General features: G+C 60.1%; 13 protein-coding genes across 13 annotated transcripts; 9 read left to right on the top strand and 4 right to left on the bottom strand.

Moving 5' to 3' along the window:
* Positions 1-12: 12 nt before the first annotated feature.
* SDRG_01607 (50S ribosomal protein L20) lies at positions 13-519 on the top strand. The gene is made up of 2 exons (XM_008607141.1): positions 13-197; positions 249-519. Exons 1-2 carry the CDS (start codon positions 57-59, stop codon positions 435-437), a joined length of 330 nt encoding a protein of 109 aa, XP_008605363.1. The 5' UTR covers positions 13-56; the 3' UTR covers positions 438-519.
* A 303-nt stretch (positions 520-822) lies between these two features.
* SDRG_01606 (hypothetical protein) lies at positions 823-2,405 on the top strand. The gene has a single exon (XM_008607140.1). It carries the CDS (start codon positions 892-894, stop codon positions 2,329-2,331), a length of 1,440 nt encoding a protein of 479 aa, XP_008605362.1. The 5' UTR covers positions 823-891; the 3' UTR covers positions 2,332-2,405.
* Positions 2,406-2,724: 319 nt separating this feature from the next.
* On the top strand, positions 2,725-6,410 carry SDRG_01605 (hypothetical protein). The gene is made up of 8 exons (XM_008607139.1): positions 2,725-2,820; positions 2,865-2,992; positions 3,039-3,159; positions 3,200-4,487; positions 4,535-4,608; positions 4,656-4,730; positions 4,780-4,943; positions 4,994-6,410. Exons 1-8 carry the CDS (start codon positions 2,740-2,742, stop codon positions 6,339-6,341), a joined length of 3,279 nt encoding a protein of 1,092 aa, XP_008605361.1. The 5' UTR covers positions 2,725-2,739; the 3' UTR covers positions 6,342-6,410.
* Positions 6,411-6,602: 192 nt separating this feature from the next.
* On the top strand, positions 6,603-7,930 carry SDRG_01604 (hypothetical protein). Its single transcript, XM_008607138.1, has 3 exons — positions 6,603-6,935; positions 6,982-7,062; positions 7,110-7,930. The coding sequence occupies exons 1-3, from the start codon at positions 6,609-6,611 to the stop codon at positions 7,902-7,904; spliced, it is 1,203 nt and encodes a 400-aa protein (XP_008605360.1). The 5' UTR covers positions 6,603-6,608; the 3' UTR covers positions 7,905-7,930.
* On the bottom strand, positions 7,839-8,922 carry SDRG_01603 (hypothetical protein). The gene is made up of 2 exons (XM_008607137.1): positions 8,700-8,922; positions 7,839-8,652 (listed from the first exon to the last, which is right to left on the bottom strand). The coding sequence occupies exons 1-2, from the start codon at positions 8,850-8,852 to the stop codon at positions 7,936-7,938; spliced, it is 870 nt and encodes a 289-aa protein (XP_008605359.1). The 5' UTR covers positions 8,853-8,922; the 3' UTR covers positions 7,839-7,935.
* Positions 8,923-9,777: 855 nt separating this feature from the next.
* On the top strand, positions 9,778-10,989 carry SDRG_01602 (hypothetical protein; the record flags this gene model as incomplete). The annotated part of the gene is made up of 1 exon (XM_008607136.1): positions 9,778-10,989. One exon carries the CDS (start codon positions 9,778-9,780, stop codon positions 10,987-10,989), a length of 1,212 nt encoding a protein of 403 aa, XP_008605358.1.
* A 10-nt stretch (positions 10,990-10,999) lies between these two features.
* On the bottom strand, positions 11,000-12,604 carry SDRG_01601 (hypothetical protein). The gene is made up of 6 exons (XM_008607135.1): positions 12,568-12,604; positions 12,056-12,525; positions 11,494-12,002; positions 11,353-11,447; positions 11,208-11,303; positions 11,000-11,164 (listed from the first exon to the last, which is right to left on the bottom strand). The coding sequence occupies exons 1-6, from the start codon at positions 12,583-12,585 to the stop codon at positions 11,045-11,047; spliced, it is 1,308 nt and encodes a 435-aa protein (XP_008605357.1). The 5' UTR covers positions 12,586-12,604; the 3' UTR covers positions 11,000-11,044.
* A 366-nt stretch (positions 12,605-12,970) lies between these two features.
* SDRG_01600 (hypothetical protein) lies at positions 12,971-13,483 on the top strand (the record flags this gene model as incomplete). Its single annotated transcript, XM_008607134.1, has 2 exons — positions 12,971-13,270; positions 13,322-13,483. The coding sequence occupies 2 exons, from the start codon at positions 12,971-12,973 to the stop codon at positions 13,481-13,483; spliced, it is 462 nt and encodes a 153-aa protein (XP_008605356.1).
* An 18-nt stretch (positions 13,484-13,501) lies between these two features.
* SDRG_01599 (hypothetical protein) lies at positions 13,502-14,949 on the bottom strand (the record flags this gene model as incomplete). Its single annotated transcript, XM_008607133.1, has 7 exons — positions 13,502-13,517; positions 13,574-13,878; positions 13,930-14,080; positions 14,133-14,286; positions 14,330-14,553; positions 14,598-14,770; positions 14,821-14,949. 7 exons carry the CDS (start codon positions 14,947-14,949, stop codon positions 13,502-13,504), a joined length of 1,152 nt encoding a protein of 383 aa, XP_008605355.1.
* Positions 14,950-15,264: 315 nt separating this feature from the next.
* Positions 15,265-15,970, bottom strand: SDRG_01598 (hypothetical protein; the record flags this gene model as incomplete). The annotated part of the gene is made up of 3 exons (XM_008607132.1): positions 15,265-15,431; positions 15,484-15,766; positions 15,824-15,970. The coding sequence occupies 3 exons, from the start codon at positions 15,968-15,970 to the stop codon at positions 15,265-15,267; spliced, it is 597 nt and encodes a 198-aa protein (XP_008605354.1).
* A 568-nt stretch (positions 15,971-16,538) lies between these two features.
* On the top strand, positions 16,539-19,159 carry SDRG_01597 (hypothetical protein). The gene has a single exon (XM_008607131.1). It carries the CDS (start codon positions 16,854-16,856, stop codon positions 19,101-19,103), a length of 2,250 nt encoding a protein of 749 aa, XP_008605353.1. The 5' UTR covers positions 16,539-16,853; the 3' UTR covers positions 19,104-19,159.
* Positions 19,160-19,883: 724 nt separating this feature from the next.
* On the top strand, positions 19,884-21,851 carry SDRG_01596 (hypothetical protein; the record flags this gene model as incomplete). The annotated part of the gene is made up of 2 exons (XM_008607130.1): positions 19,884-20,525; positions 20,571-21,851. The coding sequence occupies 2 exons, from the start codon at positions 19,884-19,886 to the stop codon at positions 21,765-21,767; spliced, it is 1,839 nt and encodes a 612-aa protein (XP_008605352.1). The 3' UTR covers positions 21,768-21,851.
* A 321-nt stretch (positions 21,852-22,172) lies between these two features.
* On the top strand, positions 22,173-22,868 carry SDRG_01595 (hypothetical protein). Its single transcript, XM_008607129.1, has one exon. It carries the CDS (start codon positions 22,199-22,201, stop codon positions 22,808-22,810), a length of 612 nt encoding a protein of 203 aa, XP_008605351.1. The 5' UTR covers positions 22,173-22,198; the 3' UTR covers positions 22,811-22,868.
* The last annotated feature ends 121 nt before the right edge of the window (positions 22,869-22,989 follow it).

The raw sequence follows: 22,989 nt of genomic DNA, 5'->3' as shown, positions 1-22,989 counted from the left end.
TGTTGGTGGCATCGCAGTTGGGATATCGGTCGGCGCAAGTCAGTCGCAGCAGCAACATGTCGTGGTCCAAGCACAAGAAGATCCTGGCGATGGCCAAGGGCTATCGCGGCCGCGCCAACTCGTGCTACCGCACGGCCATCAACCGCGTCGAGAAGGGTCTGCAGTACCAGTACCGTGATCGCAAGCAGAAGAAGCGCGTACGTCCCTCACGGTGTCCGTCGTCACAATGTGCTCACGCATGCAACTAGGACTTTCGCTCGCTCTGGATCGAAAAGATCAACGCTGGCACGCGCCAGGAAGGCCTCTCGTACTCCAAGTTCTTTGGCGTCCTCAACGCGTCCGAGATCCAGCTGAACCGCAAGGTGCTCGCCGACATTGCGGCCACGGAGCCCTTCAGCTTCAAGTCCATCTTGGAGGTCGTCAAGCAGATGAAGTAAACGAGCATATATGCACCCGACGAAGAATAGCCTAGAAGAACCAAAAAGATGAAATGGATTAGTATACTTGTTCGCGAAGAGACGACTGGCGACGCGATTTCCTGCCATCGGCAAGGCGGTCCGGCAGCAGTGAACCAAGAATCTCTCCCGAGCAAGAAGGCATCAGTGCGCCAGGTGTCAATGCGACAGCCGCCGTGTTGCCGAGTGATAGTGCCGTTCGCACCAGTAGTATACTCGTCCAGGATACTACTTGGTGCACGAGTCGCCATCGCCTTTTATCATCCGCTGCCTCTGAGTGGCTTAGATGTTGGCGAAGGTCTTGCTTCATGGGTGGCGGCAACCCCCTTGACGCGTCACCGCCGTCGACGTCAGAGCCCATCCCACACCTGGCGCCACTTGCTTCAACAGCCACAGCGGCCTCGACTCACTTTAGCATTTGCAGTCGTCCATTCGCATGCACCGAGCGTCCAACGTCGTCAACAGCCGGCCGCGCATGCCGCCAACGACCAGCGCTTTTCCTGCGCGCCTTCTGGGGCATCTCGGTGACTTGGATCTCTTTGGCTCGTCACGTGGCGGGCGGATCGGGCACCGACTCCTCGAGCGCTTCGGTGATTGGTACGCGGCGGTGAATGCCAAGACGTTTTGTGTGCGGCTTGGCGGCCAAGACATCATCGTGACCAAGGACCCGCGCGTGTTCAAGCCCGTGCTCGGTCAGTTCCTCGCGCACTTTGAGCCATCAACCAAGGCGCGCGCGGCAGTCGGTAGCTTGATGCCATCCCACGTCTTTGTACAAGAATCCGCCGACGACTGGGCGCGGGTGCGCAAGGTGCTCTCACACGCCTTGGCGCAGCAGGACGTCGAGCGCATCCCGTCCATTGCTAGCTCGATTGTCGACACGCTTACTGTGCCATCGTCCGGTACCATGGACGTCGTGCCCGAGGTCGTGATGCCAAAGCTTGCATTCGACATGGTGAGCCAGCTGCTCTTCGACTGGGACCCAAAGACAATGAGTGGCGAATCGCTCCCGCTTCTCGCGTCGGCGCTATTGGTGTCGGACGTGATTGGCGAGCGCACCATGCTGCCGCTACCGTGGCTTTGGCGCCTTCCGCTTCCCCGCAACCGCGACGCCAACGCTGCCCGCGACGTCCTCCGAGCGCACGTCCAGTCATTTGTGGCCGCGCGCGGCCCTCGCCACTCTCCGACATCGCTTCTGGATGCGATGGTGGCGGCAACGTCCGACGGCAATCTCTCGGCGACCGAGATGCGGGATAACCTCCTCGCGCTCTTCTTTGGCGCCTTTGACAACACGGCGCACACGCTCTCGATCCTCTTCAACCTGCTCGCGACGCACCCGGAGGTGCAAGACGAGCTCTACGCAGCGCTGCTTAGCGCGTTTCCGAACGGCGCCAGTGAGATTGCGACGGCAACCTCGAGCCAGCTGCGCGACGTGCCGTACTTGTGCTGGACGGTGGACGAGGTGCTGCGCTTGAAGCCCGCCGTGCCCGTTATCAGCCGCCAGTGTGTGGCGCCGTGCGTCATCCACGGCGTCGAGTTCCGCGCCGGCGACGACGTGCTCATTGACGGTGGCAGTGCCTGCCGCGACGCCGACTACGGCCCTGGTCATTCCGACTTGGACGTGTTTCGTCCATCGCGCTTTGGCGACACATTTGCCGCGCTCGACAAGTCGGTGCTGCTCTCGTTTGGCGCAGGAAAGCGCCTCTGCCCCGGGCGCAGCATCGCACTCTCTCAAGTGCGCGCCGTGTGTGCTTACGTGATTGCCACGTTTCACGTGTCACGACCCGCGAGTAGCCCGCCACTGCTCTTCGACCTCAAGCTCACCGTCACGACCCGCGCGGGCCACGGCACGATGGTCTGGACAAAGCGCAAGGAATAGTGTAGTTGTCGGCCATGATAACCCTGTATTTAGCGTTAACGCCAAACTACATAACACTTTTGATTGATCTCACAACGCATAACACCACTCTGCATTGAGACCAAAGCGGCGAAACCGGGCGACGAAAGCTCGGTGCTGGCACACGCTTCGGTGCGCAATCTTGGTGGCAGCATGAGCCGCCGAGCTCCACGAGGTTGGTGCTAATGCTTGGACAGCTTGACCAGCGGCTCGCTACGCAGTGCACCTCGCCGCATCGTTCACCCGCCGACATTTCACAGAGGCAGAGCCTCGCATCGACGGTCGACTTCGCCCGTCGTGGCGGGCAGCAGCCAACTTGGCATTTTAGGCGCGAACGCCGTGCGGTGGGATTGGCTCGAATTATAGCCAATCAGCGCGCTTGTTGCCAGCATGCGCGTCCTGAACGTGGCCGAGAAGCCGTCCGTGGCCAAGGAGATCGCGCACATCTTGTCGTCGGGCCGGAGCACGCGGGTAACTCCCTCCGCTCGGCGCGAAGGTCTCTGCATCCTGTGTAGCGACCCGGCTTTTCCCAGTACAATGGCATCTTTGAGTTTCCATTTGAGCTCAACCAGCAGCGCGTCGAGATGGTCTTCACGTCCGTGACCGGCCACCTCATGCAGCTCGACTTTGCGCTCAGCCACCGGTAGATGACGACCATGTATATGGGCCATGGATGCATGTGCTTGTAGCGGCTGGAAGACATGCGATCCCGTCGACCTCTTTAGCGCGACCGTCGAGAAGACCGTGCGCGAGGACTCGACGCAGAAGAAGATCGAGCAGACGCTCAAGGCCGAGGCTGCGCGCGCCCAGGTACGTACTGTCGCCACCGACCGCATCTCATGCCATGTAGATGCTCGTGCTGTGGCTGGATTGCGATCGCGAAGGCGAAAACATTGCGTTCGAGGTGAAAGCCGTGTGCGAAAAGGCGAACCGGCGGCTGCGCGTCAAGCGCGCGCGCTTCTCGGCGCTCATCCCACGCGACATCCACGCCGCTGTGCAGAACCTCGTGCAGCCGAACGAGAACTTGTCGCTCGCGTGCGACGCGCGGTCCGAGATCGATCTGCGTCTCGGCGCAGCCTTTACGCGCTTCCAGACGATGCGGATTCAGAAAAAGTTCCCCAACGTCCAAGCCACTTCCGAGAGCAAGGTCGTGAGCTTTGGTTCGTGCCAATTCCCGACGCTCGGCTTTGTCGTCGACCGGCACTTGGCGATCGACGCGTTCGTTCGCGAGCTCTTCTACCACATCCACGTGACGCATACGATTCCCGATGTCGGCTCGATCGTCTTTACCTGGGGCCGCGGCCGCGTGTACGACCAGATCGCGGCGCTCGCGCTCTACGAGAGCTGCGTCGAGGCGCAGATCGCGACCATTACTTCGATCAGCAAGAAGGAGACGTCCAAGCGCAAGCCGTTCCCGCTCACAACGGTCGAGTTTCAGAAGCGCGCGTCGCGCTGGCTGCGCATCTCGTCCGAGCAAGCCATGACGGCAGCCGAGGCACTGTACAACCGCGGTCTTTTGAGCTACCCGCGTACCGAGACCGACAGCTTCAAAGAAGGGACCGACCTTCCCGCCTTGCTGGACCTCCATGCGGGGCACGAGACGTGGGGCGGGTATGTCACGGCGCTTCAGAACGGCAAGTTTGAAGCACCGCGCGGCGGCAAGCACGACGACCAAGCCCACCCGCCGATCCATCCGACCAAGTGCGTCCCGCTCTCGTCGCTCAACAACGACGTCGAGCGCCGCGTGTATGAGCTCGTCGTCCGGCACTTTCTCGCGTGTTGCTCGATGGACGCGCGCGGGAGCCAAACCAACGTCACTATGACGCTCGCCAACGAGACGTTTAGCGCTAGCGGGCTCATGATCCTATCGCGCAACTACCTCGACATTTACATTTACGAAAAGTGGGCCGCGACCGTGATCCCAGTCTACGAGCGCGGCGACCAGTTTGTGCCGACGACCTTGGTGCTCAAGAGAGGCGAGACGGCGCCGCCGCCGCTCCTCACCGAGTCGGACCTCATTGCCAAGATGGACACGCACGGCATTGGCACGGACGCGACGATCGCCGAGCACATCAACACGATCCTCAAGCGCCAGTATGCGATCAAAGTCAACAACAACACGCAGTTCAAGCCCACGGGTAATGGTCCGCATCTTCTTCTTCATGGTTGTCAAGGGCATGCGTAGAGCTCGGCCTGGCACTCGTGCAGTCCTATGACCGCATGGGATACCAGCTCGCAAAGCCAGATCTCCGCGCGGCCGTACGTCAACGCCGCACCTGGCAGCAGGAACCGATGTGGCATTGTAGGTCGAGCGCGATTGCAATGCAATTGCGCAGGGTCAAAAGTCCTGCGACCAAGTCGTCCGAGCCTGTATGGACCAAGTACGCGTTCCACAACTGTCTCTGGTCTCTGGCCAACACCTACGGATAGATGCGCACGATCTTCCAGAGCGTTGTTGCACGTTCCGGTGTCCTGGACGAGACGTTCCAGGGGTACTTTGGCGCGGCCAACCAGGACGCCGGTGCTGGCAACAGCCGCGTCGTCGACGGCGCGTTTAGCGCGTGCGGCAAGTGCCAGCAACCCATGGAGCTCCGGTAGGCACCGATTGCAGGACGTACTTGCCATTTGTTTGCGTACTATGTAGGAAAAAGCCCGACGACGGGAGTCTCCTCGTCTGTCGGCGCTGCGACGACCAGTATGCGCTGCCGATGCTCGCCAACATTCAGAAATCCACCACGCGCTGCCCGCTCTGCCAGTTTCAAGTGGTCGACGTCCAGCGAGGCGCCGGTACAAACGTCTACAGCGTGTGCCCGCACTGCTTCAACCATCCACCGAACGCACGACTGAACGAGATGCCATGCTACAGCTGCACGGCCGACTGCGCGCTCGCGACCGGAACCCACGACTCGCCGGTCGTGCAGTGCTGCTTTCAATGCGGCGCCCACCCGATGAAGCTCAAAAAGACGAAAACCGCCAAGTATGTCGTCAGCTGCACCGACTACCAGAGCTGCAAAGAGTCGGTGTGGCTACCCTCGAGCATTGCGTACGCATCTGTGACGTCGCATCCGTGCACGACATGCTCTCGGCCACAGCAAACGATCCACCGCGTCACGCTGCGCTTCGTCACCAATGCCTTACCACCCGACCTCCAAGTGCGCATTTTGGACGGGGGCAATGACCGTGAGACATGTCTCTTTTGCGACGACGTGGTCCAAGATCTGGCGCAAGGACAGCTGCGACTCAAGCCCGTGGCGAGCCAAGCGATGCGCGCGATGCCGGCGCCGGACTTGCAGAGCTCGTACCAGCGCGTCGCGCGCGCAGCGGCCCCGTCCAACGACTATGCCGACTCTCTCACGGGCAACAACCGCGCGAAAAAGGCCAAGACGAGTGCATCGACGTCTTCGTCGCGAGCGATGACAACCGTAAGTGCACCGCCGCGGGGTGCTTCACCTCTCTGCCCTGGGCACAGCGTCGAGTGTGCACTCCGTCAAACAAAGCGCGAGGGGCCCAACAAGGGCCGGTACTTCTTTACGTGCAGCTTTCCGCAAGGCGAGCAGTGCGACTTTTTCGAGTGGACCGAAGGCGCAACAGCGGCGCCGCCAGCCACGTACAGTGGCAATGCGTCGGGCGACACGCCAGTGTGCAACCATAAACAGCCAAGCGTGAAGCGCGTCGTCGCCAAGGCCGGGCCAAACCAAGGCCGCGAGTTTTACACGTGCAGCTTTCCCCAAGCCGACAGTTGTGGGTTCTTCGAGTGGAAGGACAGCGAGAGTGGCGCACCAAGTGGCGGCGGTGGCGCGAACTATAGCCGTGCTGCGTCGTCACGCCCGTCCGGAACCAGCAACGCGTCCGGTCACGTGTGTCTCTGCGGCGAACCCGCGATCGAGCTCACGGCCAAGTCGGCTGCCAACGCTGGCCGCAAGTTTTACAAGTGCGCCAAGCCAGACAAGAACGCGCAATGCACGTTCTTTGAGTGGGCGACTAGGGATTAGTAGAATCTCGCAACTAGACACGAGACGACCCCAATACACACAGTATCACTCGACGACTTGCAAGAGCAATCGCCATCTTCGTCTTGAATACCTAGGACATCAAGTATGTACCTAGTCCGTCCAAGCCATTCTCGAGGCGAGACGTCCGACGAGGTACATGACCGGTGTGCTGGCGGCCTGAGCGCCCAGTACCACACTATATATATATAGAGACGATAAAATACTGTGAAAACGACAGAGCGCATGGAATAGTGTAGATATCGGAAAATGGGCTTCCAAGTGACCTCGGGGACGATCTGGCGGGGCGGCGTCTCGTTCGTGCTGGTCTCCAACTCGGTCTTCTTCCGCGAGCGCGTCGTCGTGCAGGTCTTCCGCCTCCTCCGGGCGCGCTTTGGCCCGAAGCAGTTCCTCAAGGACCTCGAGCGCCACTTCCTCCCGCCCATCTCGTGGGCCATCGTGCTCCTCGCGCTGTACGTCGCCATGGTCATCCTCCAGATCGACGACGCTGCGGATGAGGTGCCAACGTTCTTCCAGTACGCCTTTGGCATCCCGCTCATCGTGGCCACAATCGCTTTGCGGCGCGTCATCACCAAGGTAGAGCATGCGGCAACGTCGGTGCTCAATGGTATACCGTGCGCAGGCGTCGATCCGGTACTTTGGCTGGGACGAGACCTCGCGCGAAGACTACTCGCGCGTGCTCATGGTCACGGAGAGCATTGGGGTACGAGCGCTCGCGGCGAAACGCTCTTCTATGCGTGCATGCTGTAGTTTGTGACGATGGTGCTCATCCTCATCGAGGGCTTCTACGTCTACGTGCCCAACTCGGCCATGATGCAGGAGCTTGTCCTCGTCTTCTTTACGCTCCTCGAGCTCGTGGGCATTCTCGCCTTCTACACCACGGTCCGCAACTCGATCATGGGCTTTTTTCTCATCTTTGCCGAGCCGTTCTCGACCGGCAGTCTCTGCTCGATCGGGTCCGCGACCGGCATCGTCGAGCAAATGGCGCTCAACACGACCGTGCTCCGCGCCATGAACGGTGCGCTCATCCACATTCCCAACAGTGTCCTCGCGACCGATTACCAGCGCAACTACTCCGAGTGTACGTTCCGCAAGGTCCACGTCGAGATCCACGTCGCCCAAACCACGCATGTCGCGCTCCTCAATCAGCTCATCGACGACCTCCGCGAGCAGCTGCCCCACTGCATTGTCTCGCCCGAGCTCTTTCACCAAAAAGAGTCGACCGAAGTTCGCCGCTCCGACTCGATGGGCGCGCGCATGCTCGGGAACGTGAGCGAGCTTTCCCACGGCAGTGGCACGACAGCCGCGCTCGACTCGATGGCGGGCATCGGCGAGCTTGGCTCGAAATGCAACAGCTTCCGAGTGCACGATCTGCGCTGCTTGCAAGTAACTCTGGCCGGCATGTACTGCGTGCTCGTGACGGCGCTCATCGAGGGCAACGATCTCAAGACCCTCGCCAAGGCCAAGTCCAAGGTCAACTTGACCATCATGCAGTGCCTCGAGCGACTTGGCATTACGTTGGCTCAGGACGCCGAATTAAGTTAAATATGACAGTGTATTCTTAAGAACGGCGCGTCTAGTGGACGAGGTCGTTGACGCCGCGACCTTGCAGCACGTCGCCTTCGCCGCCCACTTGCAAGTACACGTGGACGTGGAAGATGTTGATCGAGCGCTCCGGGTTGTCGTCGTAGTTCCACGCCGTGACATGCGGCGCGTTGGTTGTGATCCACTGCTCGACGTAGTCCTGGACGTCCGCATGGCGCATTTCGAGGCGGCTCCAGAGGGTCCAATGCTCGATGCCTTCCGGCGTCGAGTACGGGAACATATTGGGCTCCATATACGACGTTCTACCTGCCAGAGTCGTGGCGTAGATGTGTTCTTCGCGCGTCATCCCGTGCTCTTCCGAGTCGAGGAGGTCCAGATGGTCCCACTTGCGTTCCTTGCACGCGTCCGAGCGGGTCCAGTACTGGAGCTTCAGGGTGCGACGGCGCCTATCGGCATCATCGGCAAAATCGTCGTACCCCGGCCCGTCGTAGTAGGCGTCGTAGCAGTCGTCTTGCGGTGCACGCGGAGGCGAGTTGACGTCCGAGCGCGGGCTGTCCAGGGGACAGTTGCTCTCCGGCGCGTGGAGAGGACTGTCCGAGTTGTCGAGATCCGTGCATTCGCCGTCTTCCGGGGCCGTGGAGAGGGGGGCGGTGGTGGGATCCCTAAGGGGGTCTTCGTGCAGGGGGGCGTCAGAGCACTCACGTGGGTCGTGGTCTTCCGTGGGTTTGAAGTGGGTTTCTTCCGTTGCCTACGCCAAGCACATGAGCATGCTACCTACCGATCGGGAGCGCGTACCTTGCTTTTCTTGCATGGCACTTCGTCCATGGACGACGGGGACATGCCACCATCGGAGGGGGAGGACGCGTCCACGGAGCGCTTCCGCTTGGCGCGGGGGCTCTCGCCCGTGGGGCAAGGGGGGAGGGAGCTAATCATCGAGGAGGCAAGCATGATGTTCCGAGATACGATTCCGGGACGGGGTTGCGGGGAACCTTGGGCGGGGGCCTCTTTTCAGGTCGAGAAATACAAAACTAACTGGCTTCACCCAATAGGAGTGGTGGGCGGCTTTTGGCTGATAGTTCGTATCACAAGGTGTTTCTTTACTTTACTAGTCGTTTTGTATAGAACTGAGACAGGTTTAAGACAATATGTCGTTTTAGTGAGGTAACAGCTCCTTCTCCATGGGGATTGGCCAAAATTACTGGCACGCAGATGGGCGTGCCACGAACGGTGCGGAAAGGCAAGATCTTGGCCAAGACCATGCCTAGGCAGATGCAGATGGGTACATGGTCGTGGCACCATGCTCCAGCAACGCCCAGGTGACGCAGCATGGATGACACTGATCTCGCCTCACAAGTAGTCGGACCACCGTAGTCCTCTGGGCGGTCTTGCGCTCCTGCGTCTGGCATACTCGAGCGCAGCAACCTAGCCTTCTGGTCACTGCTCGTAGCCGCCGAGCTTGCGCTCAAAATGCATAGCTGCCGTCTACACCTTATTACTTGGCTCATCGACGTAAAGTCGTCGCTTGCCCGACGCGCTACGCCACTGATCCAAGGCGCTACCGGCCTCGTCGCACGTCACGGCCCCGAATGCTCCTCACGCCTTCCGAGCGCATTAGAAAAGATACAAATGAAGACTAGATTGTTGCAACGACTAATTTGTTGCAATTACACCGAGCGCTTCGTACTAGTAGATGCTGCGCGATGGAACAAGAGGAGGATGGAAGAACTCGCTGATCTCGCCACCGAGCGTGCATCACGGCGCCACGTCGTGACTCGCGGGACGACGACAATGTTCGAAGGATACCGTGTATGGGGCTTTACACTTGAGAGCCTCGTCGCAAGCCGCTATCTTTCTATCGCTCTATCATGGATTAATGGAAATCGCGGGTCATGAAGAACTGCATTTTCCATCTCTCGCTCCCTCCAACATGCGACTCTTTGTACCTGCGTCAGTGGCTGCGGCCGTCGTTGCCGCCGATTCGGCTACCAACCTCTGCTTGGAACGCCCAGACTTGCCCAAGTGCGGCACGTCGTGCTACAACCCGGCGCGCGCGGCGTGCTGCGGCGCCCAAGTGTACCTCTACTACCAGTGGGACCCGGCGACGAACGCGACGGCCGAGCAACAGTGCTGCACGGACAAACACAACGCTTCGTACGTGGCGTTTTCGTGCAATCGGACGGCCTCGGGCAATGGCACAGTGGGCAACGCGACGCGCGACGCCACGATTGTGGCGCCAACGAAGCTTCCCGTCGTCGAGGACGAGGACGTGAGTGGTTCGGGTAGCGATTTCGATGAGGAGCTCGGCTTGTGGGGCAGCGACGCCGACGACGATGACGAAGACGCTGGGGACGATGGTGAGGACGAGCTCGCATCGCTGGAGAGCGATATTGACGAGCTCGGCGATGACGACGGTGAAGGCGACGACGATGGCGAAGTCGAGGATGAGCCAATTGTCGCGGGGGCCAATGCACACACCGACAGCGGCAAAAAGCACGACAGCAATTCGACAACGCCAACGATGCACCCGACCACGCGGAGTCGCTCGACGCCACTACCCACGACGTCGGACGATTCCTCGAGCTCCCGTGACAGTGACCACGATGTCACGGAGAGCGACGACGACACTGAGACCGACGCCGACGCTGACGAAGAGGCTGAAGAAGTCGAGCCTGACGACACTGACGCAACGGACGAAGACGCTGACGAAGAGGCTGAAGAAGTCGAGCCTGACGACACTGACGTCACAGACGAAGACGCTGATATCGAAGCTGTCGACGTCGACGATGCTGAGACTGACGACAGCGCTGAGGCAACGGACGCACCGCTCTCGCCAAAGCCAACGGCCCAGCGCGCTGGCAACCAGTCCGCAGAGCACGAGAAGCCATGGCACGTGCCGGGCGCGGCCTTGACGCAGACCAACTCGACTCACAACAACGCCACGCACAACGCCACGCGCACCAACCGCACGGGGAGCAACTTCAGCGACGAGGCCACGATCCAGCGCCCGTCCAGTGCCACGGGTGCCATTCAGCACTGCGCGGGTCTCCTTGCAGTGCTCTGCATCTTTGGGAGCATGCTCGTGTAGACAGCAGTGTCCATCCAGCAAGGTAAAATTTCATATAAACCAATGTTTGCTTCCTTTACTCCGTCGCACTGGCTTTGCTGTCCTCGCTGGGCGTCTTGTAGCTTGCGATCGCGAGCTCAGCGCTCGAAATGAGCACAAAGAGCTGGTCCATGAGTGCTTTCACCGTCGCTATGCCCTACCTGCGCATTAGCACACTGTCGAGGCGCATCAACGACGACCTCTTCGCGGAGCTCGTGCTTCTGGGCGTACTTGGCGTTGGGCGGCGCACCAGTGATGGCCTTCGTGTTGGTGAGGACAACCTCAATCGAGTACGACTAAAGATAAGAACTGAGTGAGCGAGAAACATGGTGTGCGGTATAGAACTTTTTCAAGAAGCGTCCACGCAGCCACGTGCTCGGTGAGCGCGGCCTCGCACGCCGCCAACTCGTTGTCATTGGCAATTGCGGTCACCGAATGGCCTACGATCCACGTTGTACCATACACGAGATGGCGTTGGTCTAGTACGCGTGCTGCTGTATCTCTTGAAGATGGTTTCCATGTCCGTCGTAAAGGTCGAGAGCGTGTGCACGGCGGGGGAGAGCACGCGACGCTTGGCACGGATGAGCTTGGTGGCTTCTGGGACGCGCGGCACAAGTGCCGGCACGGCGGCATCCAGTGACGGCACGACGCCGACAACACTTGCTGCAGCTTTGGTGGGTGGTTCGTCAGCGTTCATGGTCGCAGGTGCTCGCGGAATCGGGGATGACGTCTTGGCAACGATGGTCTTGGACTTTGCCTTGACCTTGGACTTGGGCACGTCGACCAAAGCTGCTTCGGTAGTTTTAGGGAGCGCAGTCGCAGGAAATACAGCCTTCGAAGCTGGTTTGACCTCGACCTTCGGGACTGCGTCGATTGTCCGAATCGGCTCGACTTTTGGGGGCTCAACCTCGACCATTTTGGCGATTTCATGCGTGATCGTCTCGAGCTGGTCGGGCGTTAGCGCCGAAGCAAACGCCGTCGAAGGCTTCTTCTGTCTGTAGAGGAGAGAGGGTGCATGAGCTTGCGGCGCATATGAGAAGCGACGTACGCTGGGGCGGCCGCTGCAGGAGTGTCCGGTTGCCAGATGACAGTGCGCGTCCGTTTTCGCTCGCCGCGCGTCGGCTTGTCCTCAAGGAGCTTGGAGCTGCGCGACTTGTAGTCTTCCACAGACTTGGCGTGGCGGTCCTTGAGCCGGTCCTTCTCTGTGCTGTCCAAGAGCCGCTGAACGATGAGCTTCTTGGCGATGCGCCCGGTTTCGTAGAACGAGTAGCCACGCCCGTCGTCCTCGGGGCTCAGCGTGCAGAGATGGTTTACCGAAGCATCTTCGGGGTACGTGAGCAGCTCAAAGGCCTCGTCGCCAACGCGCAGGACGCTCGGCTCTGCCTTGTCGGCCGAGAACGTAAGCGAGAGATCATCGGCCACGGAGCCGTCCTGGAGCTTGGCCAGCAGCTCAGGCGTCAGGCGGATCTTCGCCGCCCACTTGAGCGAGGCTGGGTCCGTTGCATGGTACAGCGCATACTACGGAGGTATGAGCTCGGAGGCGGTGGCAGGTCGATATACCTTGGCCGACGGCTCCATCGCAGTCGGTCGCGCTGCGTAGGATTGGCTCTTTTTTAGCCAATCCTGGCATACCTTTAAAATAGTGTATCATACAGGCTCCACGTAGCCAGATCTCCACAGCAAACCTCTTCTAACCTGCATACAAGACGTCGTTTGCTTGAAGACTGAAGTTTCTAGATCTCAGTGGATTCAGGCACGGGCACTGCGATCTTCGCTCCTTGTCAAGGAGTCATTGAAAGTGGAAGGAAACGGGAATAGTGTTTGCATTTCGTCGCGCACACAGAAATAGAGTGCATGAATTGGACCAATGGCCTGCCAGTGTATCGTGGGCTTTCGGCCAATCCGGAGCGGCTGACGTCGGCGGCGTTGTCAGATTTCAACCCGCACAGACAAACGACCGACGATGATGCTCGTACGGCGAGCGGCGCGCTTCTCGACGACGGCGACGCCACGAGTAACGATCATGAGCCCCGACTACATCAAGGAGACGCCGCTGCTTCTCTCGACCCGCGATCAAATCGAAGGCCGCGAGGTCATCCAGGAGCTCGGCATGGTCTGCGGCAACGTCGTCCGCACCAAGAACATCCTCGAAGACATCCTCGCTGCGTTTGGCGGCGTCCTCGGCGGCGAGACGCGTTCGTACTCGTCGCTCATGAATGAGACGAACAACGAAGCGGTGCACCGTATGAAGGCAGCTGCGCTCGTACACCCCATCGTTGTCTGTTGCGATAGCCTCCTCATGCGTCTAATATAGGCCCAAGGCGCCACGGCTGTTGTGCGCACCAAGTTTGAGACCAACCTCGCCATGAATCGGTTTGTCTTTGGCTTGCACTGCAGCAGCGTGTGCTACGGCACGGCCGTCATCTGCCGCCCGAAAAAGTCGACGCAGAAGGAGCACAACGACGACGACGAGTAGATGCCCATGTGGCCTTTGCTATTGGTTCGCAATGCTTGCAGCTTCTCGAGCAGAAATAGACCTGTATGCTGTATATCGCCGGCTTTCGACACCTCCCAGTCGCTCTCGTTCTCGTTCTCGTCGTCGGTGTCGTGGCACTTGGCCGGCTCGATGTGGAACCCGCCGCCAAACACGGGCTTGGGTCGGGCCGTCGCGTCGATCGTGTACTTGTCCCGGGGCCGCCGGCGACTGGGCTTGAACGAGCGCAACGTAGGTGCATCTGCGCGCGGCAGCGGTACATCATCGCCCGCGTCAAGCACGTCGTCTTGCAGCTTGTACTGATTCGAGACGCGGCCATTCAGTCCTTTTCGCTGGAAGTATTCGACTCGGTCCTTGAGTTTGCTCACCATGTTGCCCTACAGGTCCGTGTTTGATGGAGATTTGTATCACTGACGTCTTGGACGTACCTTGCGCATCTTGGCCGCGCGGTTGCGCTCGTCCACGTCGCGATGGAGGTCCAAGCGTGACTGCTCCTTCTCGAGCTTGGCGGCGGCCAGGTCGAGCTCTTGTTCGTGCTTTCGCCGCTCCATGTCCTTGCGTTTTGCCTCCATAAGCTGACTACGGTACAGAGCGCGTTGACGTCAATGATGAGCATTTGATATGAACGCACTTGCGGCTCTTGTCGCTCTCGCGGGCCGTTGCCCCATGCGAAAGCACTTGTTGGGCGAATTCTTGCTGGGCTTTTGTGACCTCCAGCACCCGCTGGGCGTGGTGCAAGCGCCAGTCGACCTTGGCCCGCGCCTTGTCGACCTCGGATTTGATGACTACAGAGACATGTCGACCGGTGCCTGGAGTTCATTAGCCGACCGGTGTGCTTGTCGGCGCTCTGCAGTGTCGGTGCTCGCGAGATCGCGACGGGCAGAAAGACTTTGGGGCGAAGGTAGCCATGGGACGTATCCATGCTCGTATCCTGAACAGCGTCATTCGCGTCGTCATCGCCGCCTCGCCACGAAATGGACGCGTGGCGTCGCTGGTCCTGCAGTCGCTGCTTCTCGCGCTGCTTGCGCGCCGCTGTGGACTGGAACGAGCGACTACACAGCAATAAGTCGAAATGCAAGCCAAGCGACCGGCGGACGTGGGCTGTGGCGAGGCCGCTGGTGACGTCGACGGCGCCGGTGCCTCGTCCACCTTGACGGTCGTCAAGAACGTGCGCGTCACGTTGATGGGGTCCAGCACCATTTTGGCTCGGACTTCGCGCTCGCGCTTGCTCATGTCGGTAAAGTCGGTGGGGGTGCGCGGGCGAGGTTGCTACAGGACGCTAGCTCGTGCACGCTCACAAGCGATCCGCTGGGACGTACCGCAACCACCTTGATCGGCGCCGTCCCATTGCTGTAGAAGCGAATGCGATCACCGAGGAGAAAGTTCATCGGCACCGAGTCGTCGACGGCGGGGACGTCGGCGTCGTCGGCCGCCCCGTCGTTGTCCATGGCGTCGGTCGAGTTATAATTAGTCAACCTCGTCATGACCCCCACCCCTAAACGTGGCGACACCCCATCGACTCAACCTCTAAGCGTTGGTCTGTCTGTCTCTTTGCGATCCCACGCCTGGTCGCCGATATCGTTCAGCTCTGCCGTCTGCTCCTCAAGTGACCACTTCACCGCGCCCATGCGACGTCAACGAAGAGGCAAAGACGAGCATCAAAGTGGGCTGCACCCGCGAACGACAGATGGTGTCGCCGGCTCCTTGGCGACGTACGCATTCTCTGATATGAAAGTGGTACCAACTCGTCCCAGCTCGCTCGATTAGGTGTCGACGGAGCGCAAGGTACTGCGTCGGGACTGCAGCGCTTCGTTCTGCAGCGCTTCGAGGCGCGCGCTGGCGTCAACGAGGCTGGCAAAGTACGAGTGCTGGTCGTCGCGCTTGGGAATCGTGTCAATGAGCGTCTGCTGGATGACGCTCGTAGCGATACCTACACACAGCGCCATCCATATACATCGTATGCTGCAGTCGTGGTTTCGCACTCGGATACAGCTTCTTGAGCAGCGCCGTGTCCTTCTCGAGCGTCCGCAGCGCGGGTGGAAAGCCGGATAAGACGCGCTCATCAATGTCGTCTTCGCCTTCCATGTCCGTGCCACTGCTGTAGTTGGCATCCACGTACTGGACGCCCTTTGGCAGCGGCGTCGCGAGAACGTTCCGAGACTGGCCACTCTTCGCCTTTTCACGCGGCGGAACGCGCGGGGCGACTGCACTGCTCGTTGGCGCGAACGTCGTGGGAACCGTAGCACTGGCGTCCGTTCGTCTAGACTACAGAGTACCACCAACACGTGTTCGGCCAAGCCATGGGTGGGTCGTGCCACGTACTACGCGCTTCGGGGCGTGGGCCGAGAGGACCTTGGCGGTGGCCGCCTTGGCATGTGACCGCAGCGTCGCCTTCCTCGACGACCGCATGCACGCAGCGAGGACTGGCACCGACGACGTCCGAGGCGAGCGGGGATTGCGCCGGCCCATGGTTCTCCCCTCTGAATATCGCTGCTTGTTTTTTGCCATTTCGCACGTATTTTTGAGTAGGACCCCCTACTTGACGATCCGCGACACGAAACTGCAAGCCAGTTACGATGTGGCGCTCAACCAAAGACACTGCCGTAGTCGAATGCAGTCGCTCAACAATACTCCATGCAAGATGAGCTTATTGCTGCTGGTCGTCATTTCTGGGTTGTCGAACGCAACGGGCTGTCTTTGCTCCATGAAGGTAATGTGGCGGTGAACGGTCGCTCCCGCCCTGGTTGACGAAGCTACCTACGGCAGAGGTTTCCACATTACGCTGTCGCCTTTCATCTTGTCGGTGCTGTCTATCTGGTCATCATCGTATCTGAACGATCACTGAAGCGCCTTTCCCGCGCTCGCGTTGGGGCCTGAACCACTGCACGTTGATCGCCCCGCAGCAAGGAATCCGAGATAGAGAGCATGTGACTCGCGTGCTGAGTGCTGCTATCGTATATATATGCTGCACACCGCGGCACCATCTTGATTGCCATTATTTTTTCCAAGGGGTGGTCGAAAACGCATTTTGGGACTCCTGAAATCCGGTGTTGGCACTGGATCTTTGGGTCCTTCAGAAAAGCCATTTGGGGTTCGCATCAGCTGCATGCTGCGTTGGACGAACTCGCCGCTCTGGGCGGTGGGTAGGCCGTCGCCGCCATCTGCCGCTGCCTAGCCGCATTACGCACGACGACCATGTGCGCCTTCTGCACTCGTATGACAACTCGCAAGCGACCCCGCGCCTGATCATAGATCGGCCGCGGCCTGTACCTTTGTCGACCTGCAAAAGCGGGTCCGAAGCTCATTGTTCAAATTGCCTGGCCTCGACCACTCGACTGTACAGAAGCGAGCTATGGTCTTCTTCGTTGCGCTCGCTGCGCTTCTCGCGCCTCTCTTGGCAGCCCATCACCCGACGCATGGCAGCGGCGGCCTCGGCCATCCCGTGAGCATTGACATGCCCAAGGGCGACAACTCGAGCTCGAGCTCGAGCTCGAGCTCGGGCCCCGTGCCTGTCGCTGCGAACGGGTCCGACTCGCTTGCGTCCATGTACCGTACGTCGACCGACCAGTCGTGGCTCGCACCGCCGCGCAACCTCCACGCATCCATCAAGGACATCCCGATCCCGACGAACCGCTGGTGGGGCAACCTCATTAGCGCCGGAAAGGACAACGCCGAGCTGCGCGCATGGGCCAACCCGTATGCGGTCGCCATGCACCGCGATGCGATCGGCGTGTCGTACCCGCCGTCGAGTCGCGTCTTTGGCGGCTCCTCGGGCAACGGAAAAGCACCGCGCTACTACCTGCACGGCATCGGCAATGACCTCTTTGTCTCGGCCACCGAGCTCAACTCGTCGGGCGCAACGCCGTTCCAGATCCGCAAGTGGGACGACCTTGGTGTGACCGTCACGGCGTCCGCGGGCGGCAAGAGCGTCGACTCGAGCTTCGTGAGCGGCATGGCGTACGTCAGCGCCAAGTACAATGGCCTCACACCCCGCATCACGACGACGCACGGCATCACGCGCGTCAACGGCCAGGCCGCGTCGACTGGCGCCTCGATCCCCTCCGCCTCGAAGCTCGCGCTGACGATGGACAACGGCATGGTTTGGGTACTCTACGCCTCGTCGCCACTCTCGTGGTCGCTCACGTCATCGACCGAGCTCACGGCCACGGCCCCCGCGACGGGCACAACCGTTCGTCTCGCGCTGGCTGCGAAAGGCAGTGATGGCAGTGACTATGACGCGTACGCTGACTGCATCGTCCACGGCGGCAGCGTCACGACGTCGACGACCAGCTACACGTTCAAGTGGGCGACCGAAGGCGCGTGCGCCAAGGGTCTCTTGCACTTTGGCTTGCAGCACCACATTGATACGCTCTCGCCGTCGTCCGCAACGCGGCTCACTGCGTCCGGCCTCGCGCTCGAGTCGACGACCCGCGGCAAGCTCTTTGCGCTCGTGACCAAGGAGAGCTGGCGCTTTGACGAGAAGAACCTCGTACCTGCCTCGTTCTTCCCGCGCCAGTCGCCGAACAAGGCGCGTGTCGCGTCGGGCAACATTCTCAAGGCGCTCCAGGCCGACGTTGAGTCGCCGTGGACGCTTGCGATCGGTGGGTCGTACTACTTTAACGGCAAGGCCGCCCAAAAGTACGCATCGCTCTGCCTCATTGCGTCCGACAAGGCGGTCGTTGGCGACGACACGGCGCTCTTGCGCAGCTGCCAGAAGAAGCTCGAGACCGTCCTCGCCCCGTTCATCGACAACACGTGGACGTACCCGCTCGTGTACGACAGCGTGTACAAGGGCATCGTGAGCTCGGAGGGCTTTGTCAAGAAGGACCTCAACGCGGACTTTGGCAACACCATGTACAACGACCACCACTACCACTACGGCTACTGGATCGCGACGGCTGCGATTGTCAACAAGGTGCACCCGAGCTGGTCGCGCCTCAGCGACCTCAATGCCCGCGCGGCAACGCTCGTGCGGGACGTGGCCAACGCCGACAGCTGCGATAAGGCGTTCCCGACCTTCCGCATGTTTGATTGGTACAAGGGTCACTCGTACTCGCACGGTGTGACCGCGCTCGCCGACGGGAAGGACCAAGAGAGCTCGTCTGAAGACATCAACTTCCATTACGGCATGGCACTCTTTGGGAGCGTGACGAAGAACAGCGCCATGGCGCGCCTCGGGCAGCTGCTGTTGACGCTCAACGCACGGGTCGTCAAGACGTACTTCCTCATGGACTCGGGCAACATTGTGCAGCCGATCGAGATGCGCGCCAACAAGGTGCTCGGCATCTTCTTTGACAACAAGGCCGACTACGCGACGTGGTTCAGCGCGGAAAAGTACTGCATCCACGGCATCCAAATGATCCCGACGACGCCCGTGACCGAGTACGTCCGCACCAAGAAGTTTGTCCAGGAAGAATGGGACGAAGTGCTTGCGCCGCTCCCGCTCATTGCCAAGAAGCAAGTCGACAACGCGTGGGCATCGCTTTTGTACCTCAACTACGCCAGTGTCAACCCCGACGTCGCACTCGACATGCTCCAGAAGGTGCCCATGGACGACGGCCTCACGCGTGCGTGGGCCTTGTATCTGGCGTCCGCCATGTAGGCCACAGGTGTGCGTACTCTAATGTCTTCAAATGTTATCTAACCATTCCGTTGTACACACCAAATAATACCATGCTTCTGCATCGTCACTCGGTTCTTAGAGTTCGTAGAGCTGTTCGAAGGGACACAGGCAAGACGAAAGCGGTGGGGGCCGAGCACAACGCTTGGTTCAGGGAGTCTGGGTGAACTAGATTGCGTCCTTGTACAGATTAAATGGGTTGTAGCAAGAGCTTGTTGAAGCTAGTCGGGCAGATGGAGTCGTCTGACAGGAAAGTCATCACATTTGCAAGCACAACAATGGTTTGGGGCACTCGTTATCAGTAATTGCCAAGGTTGAACAAGGCTGATCGATAAATATGTGCCACAAAGGCCTTGGTCGGCTCGGTGTATCTGGTCGTGTGTCCCTGCGATCGCGCACAGAAAACTACATGCCCGACAAAACTATCGCGTCAACGATATGCAGCAACCCTAATCGCTGCGGCTTTTCCCCGCAACCGCACCGATTTGTCATCGCGATGACGAACGCAAGCCTCGACTTGATGAGGCGAAATGGAATGTATACTATAGCATTGGGTAAGTGTAGTCGTGTCCTTCCCGATTCGCTGTCGAGGGCAACGCTTGTCGAGTCGACACACCGTCCCTTCGACACCGCATCCGGATATCAATGTCCGGATAAAACCTACTCTGGTCGGCGGCGGGGTGACGCTCCTTGCGCATCAACGTCTAAAAAACCTGTGTCAACCGCCCTGGATCGCGTTGCGATCTGCGGTCACTTTGAAAGATGCAGTGGTCGAGTGCGATCGCCGTGGCCGTCGTCGCCATCCTCGTCCTCGCAACGCGCGATGAGCTCATCGGCTCGTCGGATGCCATCGCCGCCAAGTTCCCAGGCGACACCATGGATCTCCGTGCCATCGTGAGCCCGCGCTTGTCGGGCGTCGGCATCCGCCTGTTTGCGCAGCTCACGCGCGTGCCCGTGATCGGCCGCCTCGTGCTCCAGGTGCTCCGCGCCGACAACGACGTCATTGCCGTGCGCGAGTTTGCGTCGACCGTGACAGACTCACCCATGTACTATCCCGTGCACGTGCTCAGCGCCGACGAGCGTGCGGCCCACGACGCCAAGGCCACCGGGTTTGACATCAACGATCTCAAGTTTGCACCCATTGGCGAGAACCTTGCCTTCCAGCGCTGGACGATCCAGGACTACACGGACAAGTACAAGTCGGGCGCCGTGACGCCGCTGCAAGTGGCGAAAGCCGTTTTGGCCGCGATCGCCGAGTCGGATGCCCGGCCGATTCCGCTGCGTGCGTTCATTGAAGTCAAAACCGACGAAGTTTTGCGTGAGGCTGCGGCGTCCTTGGCGCGGTACGCTGCAGGCAAACCCATGGGCGTGCTGGATGGTGTGCCCGTCGCCGTCAAAGACGAGGTGGGTCGCGACTGCCACTCTTTTGTCTTATCATTCGCTGCGTAGGTCGACCTCGCGGGCTACAACTCGACGTACGGCACGGGCTTTCTCGGTCCTCTCAACGGCCCCGTAGCGCGGGATGCCCCGCCAATTGCGCGTCTCCGGGCGGCCGGCGCGCTCTTTGTCGGCAAGACCAACATGCACGAGTGTGGCCTCGGCACGACCGGTATCAACCCGTCGCACGGCACCGTGCGCAACCCGTACAACGAGAACCACATGACGGGCGGGTCCTCGAGCGGGTCGGCCGCAGCCGTCGCGGCGGGCTTGGTGCCCCTCGCGATCGGTGTCGACGGCGGCGGCTCGATCCGCATCCCTGCCGGTCTCTGCGGCGTCGTGGGCTTGAAGCCGAGCTACCAGCGCATCCCGTGTTACTTTCCTGCGTCGCCGAGCTTGGCGTATGTGGGGCCAATCGCGGGGTCTGTCCAAGACACAGCCCTCGCGTACGCCATCATGTCGGGCCCCGACGCGACGCTGCCGATGAGCCAGCTCCAGCCGCCCGTGCACATTGACGCGACTGCGCTCGAGTCGACATCGCTTCAGGGCGTGCGCGTCGGCATCTTCCGCGAGTACCTCCAAGGCACCGACCCCGAGATTGTGGCGGCGTTCTGGACCACCGCGCGGCACCTCGAGTCGCTCGGCGCGACGCTCGTCGACGTCAAGATTCCCAACTTGCAGGCGATTCACTTTAGCCACTCGGTCACGATTGTGAGCGAAGAGGCGCTCAACGCTGATGCGCACTACGACAAGATCGCGTCCTTCTCGCCCGAAGTCCAGATCACGCTCCAGTTTAGCCGCAGCGTGTTTACGAGCATGGACTTTGTCGCGGCACAGCGCATCCGAGGCTACGCGATGCGCGTCACAAAAGAGCTCTTCCAATCGATCGACGTTTTGCTGACCCCGACGACGGGCGTCGCGGCGCCGGCGTTGACGCCCGATGTCTTTGCGTCGGGTCTGAGCGACTTGAGTTTGACGATTGCGCTCATGCGCTACATCATCCTCGGCAACTTTGCCGGCATTCCGTCGTTGACGGTGCCTATCGGGTACTCGGCCGACGCCAAGCTGCCGCTCTCGATGCTGCTGCAGACCTTTCACTACAACGAGCACGAACTGCTGCATTTGGCCCGTGTGCTCGAAAAGCACGCGCCGCCGGCCAAGCCCGCCTCGTTCTACTACTCGATCCTCGACGACGCGACCAAGCACTAAGATCTTATTGTTGGCGCTAGCAATATCCAGCTCTCGACGTAGTGGTATGGGATATTGAATACATGCGTATGCACGTGAAGGCAAGGGCAAGGTGTGCATACATGTACAGTACATGCTGCCGAACCGATGCTATTAAGAAGGCAATGCACTCGTGTGGAGATGTGGGAGGCTCTAGCGCAGACGTGTCGGCATGTAGCTCGTCCGCCATTGAGCGTAGCCAAAATGCTGCTGTGCTTTTACATCCTCCCAGACTCGGGTGCTTATTATTATTAATCGTCCACTGGGTAGCTGCAGCGTCCTGGAGACTCGCTCGGTCCAAGGTTGTGTTGAGCGATGGCATCACCGAGTTTGCACTACTTCAAATGTACCAGGTTGTCTATGGTATACTCAGCACCATATAATTGTACAAGATCGACTGGCCATATCCCAAAATGGCGGAGCTCCACCTCAACTACTTGAACATCCCGGCGCGGGGCGAGCTCACGCGGCTGCTCTGCGCGTACGGCGACCTGCCGCTCAGCGAGACCCGCTACTCGTTCCGCGAGTACTTTGCGGCGAAAGCCGAGCTGGACCTTCCGTTCAACCAAGTGCCAACGCTCCACGTGGACGGCAAGGTGTTTGCGCAGAGTATTGCGATCGCGCGCTACGTGGCCAAGCGCGTCGGTTTGTACCCGTCCAACGCGCTCCTCGCGCTCGCGGCCGACAGCGTCGTCGACGCCATTAGCGACGTCTACTCGGAAGTCTGCCCCGTCGTATACGCCAAGATGGACGCGGAGACGCGAGCGACAAAGCTTGCGCACTTGAACACGAACGTGCTGCCAAATGCACTGGCGGCGCTCGAGCGGCGGCTTGCTGGCGACTACTTTGCCGGCGAGTCGCTCTCGTTTGCCGACATTTACCTTCTCGACCTCTTTGACAACGTCGTTGCCGGCTTCCCAGGCCAAATCACCGTGCCGACCCAAGCCTACCCGAAGCTGGAGGCACTCGTCACAGCGCTTCGCAAGAGCGACAAGCTGCATGCGTACTACGCGTCCAAGCTCTAGAGGATTCGTTTGGCGCTCTTAGAGTTGTTTCACAACAAACGCGATCTCTGTCTTCTCACCCTTTCTGGAAGCGCCGTCCGGACGGCTACGTCGCTTACCTCGCGCGTCGGAGGTGGAAGGAGCTGCCTGGGACGCTGGAAAATACTTCCTTGGTCAGTGTCATCGAAATAGACCAATCA

The sequence above is a fragment of the Saprolegnia diclina genome (genome assembly GCF_000281045.1).
Source record: "Saprolegnia diclina VS20 unplaced genomic scaffold supercont1.3, whole genome shotgun sequence".
Classification (NCBI taxonomy): Eukaryota; Oomycota; class Saprolegniomycetes; order Saprolegniales; family Saprolegniaceae; genus Saprolegnia; species Saprolegnia diclina.
Note: the sequence above shows the minus strand (reverse complement) of the source record. Positions and strands in the feature narration are given on the sequence as shown.